Raw genomic sequence first — 12,404 nt, forward strand, 5'->3', positions numbered from 1 at the left:
ATGAAGTGCTGAGTAACAACAAAAGCCAGCACACCCTGCGGCTCTCCAGGACCAGGGTTGCCGACCCCTGTACTATAGTACTATAGCATTCTTAATAATTCATAAGGCCTAAAATGCTTCATAACTCTTTGAACCATAGTTATAAAGACACTGGATATTAATCATGTCTGTCCTACCGTAATTCTCCCTGTTCTACAGCAGCTTGGTTCAAGAGACTAGAGACTAGTTTTGTGCGTTATCCACCCAGTGGTTTCCGAACTTTGTGCCTTACCCCCTTGGAATCGAGCGTTCCCAGTTTAGCGTTGAACTTGACCGTTTTTAGACGTGCTCGCTCCTTCCTCTCCACTCTGGTAAATAAAAAGATAACCAAGCAGTCATGTCAATCAAATGTCACAGACTTACACATTAATTTCATTACATTCAACCATGCATCATTATTGACTCTTTGTTTTCTTCAAATTTCCATAAATTCCTAAATTCCAGATTTTGTACAGCATATAAACATGCTAGGGCAGGGGTGTCAAACCGAATTCCCAGGGGGCCGCAGTGTCTGCGGGGTTTTTGTGGTTTCCTTTCAGTCAGCTGCCAAGCAACACGTTGAGAAGAAGGCGTGTGGATACTTTAACCAATCAATGACTTGAATTAAACCACGGGTGCCCAGAACACCCCAAAAACCAGCAGACACTGTGGCCCTCCAGGACTGGAGTTTGACACCTGTGCGCTAGGGGATAAATGCACGGTACGTATTCAAAAAGACAATCGAGCAGAGGAGCGAGTAGCCGCGGTAAGGAGAGCGAAAGCCGTCACCGTTACCTGCGCTTGCTGGGGACCACGCCCATCTCCTCGCTGTCCCCATCGGGGGTCACCATGCGGGCCTGCCACCACTCGTCGTCCGAGGCGTTGATGACGTGCAGGATGTCTCCGTACCTGAAGCTCAGCCCCTGGCTGGGGAGGCCGCTGTCCTTGGCCCGCTCGTACTCAAACAGCGCCCTGGACCGGCCGATTTATCAATAGATTAATCGGCCAGTCAGTCAGTCAGTCGACCGATTAATCAGCCGATAAATCAGTCAACCGATTAATCAGTCAATCAATCCATTTTTAGGGAAAAAAGCCCTAAAATCATACTCCTAAATCAGCTTTCACTGACCCACAGTAGCATAGTGCCTTATTGATATACAACCAATTACCACCAGCAAAATGGCTGACCTGTAGCACCATGACCATGTTGACATGGCAACACAGGCACACAAGCTCATACACACAGGCAAGCACACACGCAGAATTACATTAAAATGAGCATATGTCCTAAAACGTGTTTACATATGTCAAAAATGTTTCATTGCATGTAAAAGATTTTGACTTATGCAAACACATTTGTGGATAAAGAAGTCTGGGTAGTTTAATGGAACTGGTCTTGGGCTGGGTGCATTACTTATGATTTTTGAATTTATTCAACCCCAGAGTTTCATGTAAACAAAATGCACAGCACTTTGCTTCACGGGTGATACATTCAACACACACACATATGCACATGCGCACACTCACACAAACACACACACACACACACACACACACACACACACAATGCAACTGTCCAACAATTTAAGCTTTCTCTCATTTTTTGGCACATTCTCTAAAAGCACGTTTTTAGAGAATGTGATCAGAAAACAGCAGAAGGCAGTGGGATGGGTTTTGAATGGTGTTGCCATAGTAACGTGGGAATACTGATGCCATGAGAGCTATTATTAAGAATGGGTGAAACAGAATGTGCCATTGTCCTGATAGATCTAATAAACATGCATTAAAATTGAATAACCTTTCCCAGGAGAGAGGTTCAGGTGAAGCAGCATGCATTGTTTCATTGGCTCAAAAAATTAAATCTCTCTTGACCAAAGCAAAGGAAAACTAATGGATTTAGTTTCATAGCTTCATTTTAAAGAGGATCCTTGTCTATTTTTTTAAATAGACAAGGCAAAATTGTCTATGAACATGAAGGCTCCTTACATATTCAAAGTACAAAAGTACAAGCATTACTGAACCACACAGAGAATGCAGTAGAATAGTGTAACAAATAATGAGACGCACAATAAATTCTGCACAATAACATTATCCGCCATTTTGGCTCCGAGTCTAAATGGCAGTCTGGATGGCTTGTGGATTAATGAGGAGTTCTAGAATGTTCCAGGATGTAGGAATCAGCATTGCCATGGTGACGCGTGATGAGCACAACTTCACTGAAGCAATGAGCAGTGAGATCACAGTGCAGCCAGCGAGAAAAGAAACCGAATCAAAATAAAAGAGACAATCAGAGGATAGGGTTGATGTGGAAATTAAAAATAAAATGTCAGATCTACATTTTAACCGAATTTGTTTTGATGTTACAAAAAGTAATCAATTTTTATTCGCGAGAAAGATAAAAAATATTTGAAGTTGAGTTGATTTCAGGATCTGTGGCAAGAAGATGAGAAAACTGTGTATGTCTACCTATACCAGCTTAATGCTCCATTCCAATGGAGAGAAAGACACAATGAAAAGAACATGCCGCTGACGTCTGGATGTATGGTACACACATGACTGTAACCAACCAATGAGTAAGACCCCCGCAGCACTACCTGACATAGAGCGAGCGCTTCTGATTGGTCCGCAGGGAGCCGCAGCCAGAGCTCAGGCTTTGGTTCATCATTTGCTCCCTCAGGTCATGGATCTTGGCCTCGAAGCGCCCGTACTCTGCGAACACACACACCGGACCGCGGTCAAAACAACAGAACGCGCTCCGTGTCCGATAGCTGGCAGCCCCTGATGAGCCGACGCTCAGAGAGGGCACAGCGCCATGTGCTTCACATTTTCAAGAAGATTATCTTGTTAATGTATTAAATATGTGACACTATTGTGGCATAATATTCTTACTAAAAGAAGGTTACCTTGTCAATATATTAAACACTACGTGATAGTATAGTGTTTACTTAACGCGACAGTATTTCGCAATGATCTAAGGAAGGACAAGGTGTTGTTGTGCGACCACATTCATTGGTTAAATTCATTTTGTTTTACTCGAAGGCTTTGAGTAAAAGGTGTAGCCACAGTAAGATCTGCACAACTGTGGGCCCCTAACCCCACACTGCTCCTGGGGGGATTGTCTCCAGCTTTGGATAAATGTTTAATGTTTAAGAGCAAATCATTACATGTTTAATTAAAAATGCTTGGATGTGTGCGTATGCATGGTTGTAAAATCTAATTACAGTGTTATTAGAGGAATAATTTGGGTTTGCCATGGTTTTATTTGTGAAACTGAAGTGTGAAAAATCTGTTTGATCTGTATATTGCCCGAGGAAGCAATGAAAGTTTTAGTACAGAACGGCTGGGAAATTAGGGTTCCAAAATTAAACAAAACCTCATGAATAAAACACGACTTCAACACAACAATTACAAGAAGATTTTAAGTTAACGTGTCAGCAATAATATGTGAATGCGTTTTTCATTTTTACTTTAAAATGATTGAATAAATACTTTGATCAATAAAAGTATGCTGGGTAAGTAACTGCAAATTACTTCTACACTGTGTGCTGATATAAATATCCATTTAGCTTCTGAATGCAAGACAGGACCAGTTATTTCATACATCACAGATGTTTAAACCACGGCTGAACACTCACCACAGATTAACACTCATAAAATGCAGACATAATCAAATCACACTTCCGTGATGGGAAGCACAATGCAATCTGATAAATATACACTACGTTTGAAACAACAACATCATTATCAATAACATAAGTTGAATAACACAGTTGAATGAATACAATGAAAAACAGCAAATGCACTATTTCGGACAGCAACAAAATAAAAACCATGAAGGGTTTTGTGTGTGTGTACCAAACTACTTCATTACATTTATACCTGTTTCTACCACCACAGACAGGAGTATGACATAGGCAAAGTCAAACCTTAAACATGAAAACTGATTATTCAGAATAATTCTGTGTCTGTCCCATAGCTGAGAAATACTGTCCCTCGTCACTGTGAAGAGAATGCTGTCGGCACCGAACATCTCTGTGACATGACCAGAGATCAACCGCCTCCACCTGCACTGAGCTGTGTTATGCTAGCCAAATATATCATATTCATATATACCGTACGTTATATTTTTCTGCTCATGTTAGGTACTTGATCTACAGTGCCAAAACATACTGTAAGGAGTATTTCCTCTTAAAGATTAAACATTTTTGACCATGAATATTTTCTTTTCTTGAGAAGATGCATTATTGTTTGAAATGTATCACAGAATAGACATTTAATGTTCCTCAAGGACGACAGGTGGTAGAGAGGGGGAAAAGTCTATAAAGTTATAACATGTAGACATATTAACAAAATACCTGTCCTTGTGGGAAATGCTCAATTTCTCAAACTCACTTACTTTTGGGTAACCAGCGCTTTTTAGATTTACTGGGCAACCCTTGCAGAGATGCAACATTAGACAAAAGGCAGATTTTAGGTTGACCACAGCAGGAGAGGTTTTTATGAAATCCACAGATAAAAGATGCAATCTGAAAAGCATTATGAAGCACTCACACTAAAAAACAGACCAACGGATTGATTGTCAAATCTCACTGGCAAACTTACCTCGATACGTCTGCTCAGCGCTCCGAGCACGATGCGGACTTCAGCATCTTTTAAACAACTACTCCGGATGCTTCCATGAACCCTTCCAGTGCTGACAGAACGATCCGGTGCGTTTCCACACGTGCTCAGTGAGCAGCATGCCAGGGGGTCTCTCAGCCCCCCACAGACCGCCTAATGATTGGTCCCTTATCAGCGAAGCTTGCGGCAGAGTGCACAACACACTCCCCTCCCTACCTCACCAAACGAGCACCCGCTAACGGTTAGCCGCCCCCCCTCCCTACCTCACCAACCGAGCAGCTGCTAACAGTTAGCCCCCCCCCCCCTTCAGGGTGCGTAGCGACCAGGGAAATGGCAGCTCTCGGTTGTTGTTTGCAACCAGAAACTGAAAATCTACAGGGACACTAACTGATCTGTCGGCACTCATTCCTTTACATTTCTGCACAGAGACAGAGAGAGATAGAGAGTCAGAAAGAGAGAGAGTGTGAATGAGAGAGAGAGAGGGAGAGTCAGAAAGAGAGAAGAAGCCAGTGCCTGTTCAACTTGTAAATATAATTAGAGTTGATAAATAAATGCTCTCAAGTCTATGTTTTTTTTTTTTGCAATTGCTGTATTTGTGTGTCTCTTCTTTTATGTCACACTTTGGCAACATTTACTGTATGTATTTCATGCCAATAAAGCACATTGAATTGAATTTAATGTCAAAATTGAATTGAGAGAGAGAGATGATTGAACAGAACATACCAACAGCCCAAATGCATGAACAATGTGATGTTACGTGCAATAACATAATCCAACGGAATGGGGGAAAACCACTAAGCGCTGTTGCGTAAAAGCCAGGTTTTCAATTTGTCAACATTTCTTCTCAATAATTTAATCACCTCATTCCAACCTTGTAATGCCTCAGCTGTACCCAGTCCTTTTCTCTGGGAATATACAGTGGGATTATGTCGGTATATTGAACTCCCATCCCACCTTTCTTAGTTCATCATTGTCATCACAGGATTATATGCAAAGCTCAGAATTCAATTCTTCATAACAACTCACTGTTCCCCACAGGCCTAATACCAGAGCAAATCCAAAGCCTTCTGTGATGCTAACTGCTTCTGTGATGCTAACTCCTTAGGCTACAGTGCAGGCCTGGCAACCCTTTTTTAGGATGTATGAGTTTGTTTTGTATTGTTTTTTAGCCCATCTGAACCCCTATCTTCAAAGTGGCCTGATGACTACACTTAAACAGGGCCATGGAGGCACTCAGAATTTCAACATTCAGACGCAGACATTGTGAGAATACTCCAAGCTCAGTTAAATTAAGCTTAGTTAAGAGTTCTATATCTCATCATTATTTACAGGTACAATAGGTAAGGGTTTCAACATCAGCGCGTTCACAGAGAAGGGGGAGGGATAAACAAAGTTTGAGAGTGTTTGTTGCTGTAATTCATCTCCTGACTGTTAGAAGTCCAGAATTCCCTATTATATCTTTAAATTAAGCTTAGTTAACAGTTGTTAATCAGTATAGTTAAGCTTAGATGAATCATGTGCCAATCATGTGCCAAGGAGGTTCGAGAGTATGCAGGTTTTAATTACAACCAATCATGACACCAGCTGATTTCACTAATTACCACACCTCCGATTAGAGAGGAGGGAACTAATTAGTGAAATAAGCTGGTGTAGTGATGGGTTGGATACTCTTGTGTGCACTCTTGGTCCTCCATGGCATGTGGTTGAGCACCCCTGACTTAGATGGAGAAAAGCCTGAAGAAACAACTCTGGCTCTCCAGAACCAGAGGTCCCTACTATAGCATGCCTGAATCAACATGGCTGACCTTCCTATATTTGCTTCAGAAACTCCTTCAACACTGTCGAACACAACTGAAGCGTGAACTTGTGATCTGAACGATGGAATCCTTCAGGCTCCTTCGTGTTGTGTTACTCCATTCGCTGTAAATGGTAACTGCATCGAGCAAGGGAAGAGCTGGTTGCCAGTGGATACAAGCTCTATGGTCCTATTAATATCGCGGACACTGAAACATAACACTGAATGTCATGAGCCCAACAGGAGGAATATGATTGAAAAATGTTTTTTTTGGCAAATTGTAAAAGGGGATAATCACCCATGAAATTCTTAGGAAGTCTCAGTGTAATTGGAGGTAGGAAACCTAAGATGCCTGCCTGATTATAATCTTACACACAAATGACTTCAAATCTGTGAGACAAATGTCACATGACCAAGATCACAGAGAGTGACGTCTGCTTCAGTTAATCTCTCAAATTTCTGAGAAAGTAAATCACAAATACAAACATGTTTAATTCCTCTTTAGACATTTCTGTTTCACTGTGTGCAATTTCTCAGATGTGCAGCACGCTTTAGTGGTTAAAAAACTAACCCTTTTACTACAAGACTGCAAGTCCAAATATCCCCCAGGGATACTTGTATACGACCCCACACAATTAGCCCAAATTTCTTGAGCAAGTGTTCTGAAATTTTGATGTTATTAAATTAAAAATATAAAGCAGGTAAGAAAGTTTCATGAACAATAAGGCCATCTGCTAAAATAATATCTTTCCCCAGGGAGGGTGGTCCTGGAGTGCTGAATATGTTTTCGAAATATAAACTTGATTGCACAGCTTTGTTGACTATTAGTATTCTATATCTGAACATCAGTCTCAATCGCACTGAAACACTCCAGCTGCTTAGTCATACTTAATCTAATTATGTAGTTATGGGCTCACAAAATGGGGGCAGGACTGGCTTACCCTGCATTACACAGTAGAAAATGTTTATTACATTTTTGAGTTTGTACTTTCTGTTCCACATGGACAAGTACAGGGAGTAAAAAAGAGGACGCTAAAGGCACACAGAGCATCTCATTACATTACAATACATTAATGGCATTTGGCAGACGTTCTTATCCAGAGTGACGTACAATTGATTAGACTAAGCAGGAGACAATCCTCTCCTGCCTGTCCCAGTCATTTACTACTACACGACAGGCCGCCCTCCCAACGCAAGTATGGCCGGATTTCTAACACAGTCTGCTCAGGAAAACGATGGTATATACATAACACTTAAGAATATGGTGTAGTTATTATTATCATATAACTTTTCAGAAAGAGAATATACAGTATGGAGCCTAAAATGCATATTCCATATCCATAACCTTGAGTGGAGCTTGGGCCTCAATATAATTTTTTTTTTAAACATTCAGGCTTTGAATCTAACTACATTGTTCACAAATCAGTAGATTGGTAACATTTAGGTAGGTAAAGTTTAAAGGGTGAGACACAATTATATCACAGCCTGTCTCTGAACAGAGATCAGGGAGTTTTAGTTTTTACGACAGCCCAAAGTATGTAAAGAAATAGAGTATTTAATAAGTTCCATTACACTAGACAAGCTCAGTAAAACATAGAAGAGTATTTCAATCCAAAACAATTACGAAATTGACCCAAGTCTGTAAAAAGCACTACACTAATAAGTACTGATGGATCCATTTTAAAAAAGGATCATCTTGATCAACGGCATCATAGTATAGTCTATCTCTCCCAATTCTTCTGCCTTGTAAGCAAATTTAAGGACCCGAGATATCTACACCTGCATTTTCAGGTAAAATAATGAACGGCATAAACTGTATTCCCATCTAAAAGATGTGAGCAAGGAGAGTAATGATTCGCTCAGAGCTCAGCAGTTATCAATGACTTCATTACTAATACAATCTCAGCAAAGTTCACAGTGATTAATGTACCTCACAATTCCAGTGCGCCTTATTAAAACTGATATTCCCCAAACCAATCAAAGACAGACAGAGGGCATACTGCATATGCATGCCACCATTTTATAAGGCTTTCCGTACAGTGCACCTTCTCTGACATATAAGGCAAGTTATTATAAAAAAGCTCAAATTTGTCCCCTGGAGTAAGCACCTGAACAGATTAAAATGCAAACACAATCCACAGCACCATTTTATATTGTCTTCCTCAGCGAAACCTGTGAGGTTTGCTAAGGAAATTGAAATCTGGACATTTTCTGTACAAGCAAAAGTGCCTTTCTCCAAACAAGGCATCATTCCTTTTTCAAAATAAAGGACATAATCTTCCTCTGTACTGCAAGTTTGAGTACATTTCAATTATTAGGCCATGTCTAAAATCCATCCATCCATCCATTATCTTAACCCGCTTATCCTGAACAGGGTCGCAGGGGGGCTGGAGCCTATCCCAGCATACATTGTGTGAAAGGCAGGAATACACCCTGGACAGGTCGCCAGTCCATCGCAGGGCACACACACCATTCACTCACACACTCATACCCACAAGCAATTTAGACTCTCCAATCAGCCTAACCTGCATGTCTTTGGACTGTGGGAGGAAACCGGAGTACCCGGAGGAAACCCACGCAAACACGGGGAGAACATGCAAACTCCACACAGAGAGGCTGGGATTTAAACCCAGGATCTCCTTGCTGTGAGACGGCAGTGCTACCCACTGCACCATCCGCGCTGCCCTCCCATGTCTAAAATCAATAATTATAAATATAAAAACAAGCAATAATATTTTGCCTTCTTTGAATGCCACTGCCTCCCATACCCGTTTCTTATTTTAGTTTTCGGTTTGTAACTGCAATATAGTGAAAACATGATTAACTATTGGCTGCAAACTACTCCGCTGGATTTCCTTCTTGGCAAGAAACATATCCGCACCCTTGTTCTGTTTAGCTACCCGGAGATCTACATCAGTCACTGAGGCCAGCTGGCAGCTCCCAGAGAGACACAGATGGCAGATAGTCCTCCGCTGTAATTCGCAGTTTGAGCATGCATCTCGGAGTTCCCAGTAGCTGCTTCTGTGACGGGTAATGAAGGTAAATGCGAAGGCATCGTGTTCGCTATCCGTTTCGGGGGACAGCAAGCAGAGAAACTACACCACCTGAACGAGATCCCGGCAGTAAAAACTGAGGCAGTAATGAACTCAGCGATATCCTCCCTGCGCCTTCCCATCAGTCACTGCTTCCGAAAACTATCAACACGTATCCCCAGAGTAAGAGTGGAGGCCGCAAAGTCCCAATTCTAATCTCACTGACCAATTATGATGAATCACAAGCTATTTGAAATAGGTATATAGCATTATAGCCGCGTTACAAATGGTGTGTGTGGTGCCATTGCATTTCTGAGACTACATTGTACATACATACACTTTAGTTATGGAAAACAAACAGCTTTAGTTGTGGAAGGAAATTAAATCAAAGCCAAACCATTTTTATCAATAGTTTACATATACATTCGGCATGACTTGCGTCTGTATAGAAAGGTTACATTTTTTTTTCCTCAATAGTTTAGTAAATTTGTATGTATTATGTATTTAAACTATGGACAAGTTGTGATATAAGAATAGAAGAAGATTCAAACATGCATGCAGCAATTTTTAGTTTCACATTCATTTGGCACCATACATTGCTTTTAATGTTGATTATAGTTAAAGTAGGGGCACACAACAAGGGCTGATTCATTTCCGGAATTTTCTACCAACTTCTGCCCTTAATCATTTAATTAGCTCAATCATATCTTTATCTGACATTGATATAAACACAAAGCTACAGCCCCAGACTGCAAGTGTATCCAAAACATTGTAGAGTACTGTTCTGAAGTACAGGAGCCTCTGTCAGCTAAATAAGGACAACAAAGTGATTCCAAGGGTTGGCATGATTTGGATGATTCAATGATAATTTCATTTTAACTGTGCCTCTTGCTATGTAATCATTTACAATAGCACAATGTGAATATGGTATTTGTATTATCCACTGCATGTATAGCTATTTCTGGCATAATGTGGCTTAAGAGGGTAAATAATCCCTTGAAAGCGTAAACCTTTGAAAAGCATCATTAAGAAAAATTCTGGTATAAAAACCAGCATACACTGTGGTCCACCAGGACCGAACTTGAGAAGACAGTAGTATTCAAGGCACAAGGTGAGCAGGGAATGTTCTTTAAGCAGCGTCGCCCCAGAAACATCACATACTGTAACAGCTGTAGAGTACATTTCCAACCATACCAGCACAATAAAACAACAGTCACCACTAACATGCTGAACTACACGTAACTGTCCCCAGCCAGGGAAACTAATCACACTTTCGGTCTGACTCTCTCTCTCTCTCTCTCTCTCTCTCGAAAGAGATGGAGATGGAGATATCCACAAACATAGTGTTTCCTGTTTCTCTGACCTCTGTAACACTAATGGCCTTGGTTCGAGGAAGACATCAACAGACCGTGGGACATAAGAGACTACGCAAATGGCCCTACTCACTTAAAGACCAATAACAAGTCTCCATAACAGGTTAGATTCAGGTTCTCCAGAGCATCCACATTCAGCGTTAGAACAGATAGAGTTTCTGCTGCATCCTAAGAAGTTGGGGGAATGTGACTAATATGTAATTTATATTCACAGAACCTGATTATTAGCATTTTTGTATACAGTACAATACGTGATGTCAACTTCAACAGTCACATAGTCCTATTCTATAACCAATGCATTTCACATGGTCACATTATTTTGGCAATAATGTGGCTTCTTAATAAACTATTAATAAAATGTTGAGTCAAGGAACTGCACATTCACGTTGCTGTGTCAGTATCCAGTTAAGTGTTTATTTTTCTTGAAAAGAATAATACATTTTGAACAGGTCTGAAGAACAGGTACTGTACAGCAACAGGTACGCTGAACCAACCTGCATTCATATCATCTCCAACCCAAAAATGTCACAGCGTTGTAAACAAGATTAGTAGAGGACTTACATAACTGAAGCCACTTGCTAAGCAGTCAGCGCGTTCTACCACATGAAGAATCCCAATGAACGATTCTATTATCACACACATCTAATCCCAGGAGGCCCTGTGTGAATACCACTGATTGAACTAATCATATTTAATTATAATTTTCATGAGTGGAATCAGACACTTCCGTTCCAGGCTTGAACAGAATCCAGCACCTATGCCAGCCCTGTTCTGATAAGGTCAGACGTGTCTGGTTTAGGAATGCGTACCCTCATAACAACTAGCACTTCAGTCACCCTGAAATTAAACTGTATAACTGCCATACTCCTTTGATTGCTTAGCCATGAGTACTGCAATTAGAGCGAGTTAAGCAATAGGACCTGAGAGGCCGTGCTGTATTGTGAATGCACTCGGTAGGCATGGGGGGTGGGGTGGCCTGTAGCGTAGTGGTTAAGGTAAATGACTGGGACAGGCAAGGTTGGGGGTTCGAATCCCAGTGTAGCCACAATAAGATCCGCACAGCCGTCGGGCTCTTGAGCAAGGCCCTTAACCCTAAATTCCTCAGGGGGAGGACTGTCTCCTGCTTAGTCTAGTCAACTGTATGTCGCTCTGGATAAGAGCGTCTGCCAAAAGCCATTAATGTAATGAATTCACGATACAGCACAGCCTCGAGTGCTGGATGTCTTTCATAAAACGGGCACAACATACAGAAACAATTACTTGACGACACTGTATTATTTCTTTTGTAATTTATTTTGTAAGTAAGGGTTTGTGCGCGGAGTGATCCTGTTTACAAACAGACTGTTTGACTAACTGTTACTGAAGGGAATCTCTGCCAGTCAGCATCCGGGATCGAACCACCCCGTGTTAAAATTGCCAGCAGTGACACCCGGAGGATGTGGAATGAAATGCATGCTGAATGTTCTGGAAAGTCACATGGTTTCAGAGAGTGAGGATGTAGGGGTGAATTAGGATGAGCTTAACGTGAGTTGAGCATTACTGTGTACGTGGGCAGGCATGGAGGTG

At 41.3% G+C, this 12,404-nt stretch overlaps 1 protein-coding gene across 3 annotated transcripts in view; it reads right to left on the reverse strand.

The window, feature by feature from the left end:
• LOC133107662 (disks large homolog 2-like) overlaps window positions 1-12,404 on the reverse strand; it is a 104,470-nt gene that overhangs the window by 11,440 nt on the left and 80,626 nt on the right. For 2 of the 3 annotated variants that reach the window (XM_061216714.1, XM_061216713.1), the window contains 3 exons: window positions 2,613-2,727; window positions 814-990; window positions 272-347 (listed from right to left, as the gene is read on the reverse strand). In XM_061216714.1, coding sequence (XP_061072698.1) covers window positions 272-347; window positions 814-990; window positions 2,613-2,727 — 368 coding nt within the window. Of the gene's footprint in view, window positions 1-271; window positions 348-813; window positions 991-2,612; window positions 2,728-4,620; window positions 4,752-12,404 lie in introns of those variants that run through there. The other variant, XM_061216715.1, reaches the window with a different exon arrangement.

This window comes from Conger conger, chromosome 13 (genome assembly GCF_963514075.1).
Source record: "Conger conger chromosome 13, fConCon1.1, whole genome shotgun sequence".
Taxonomy (NCBI): Eukaryota; Metazoa; Chordata; class Actinopteri; order Anguilliformes; family Congridae; genus Conger; species Conger conger.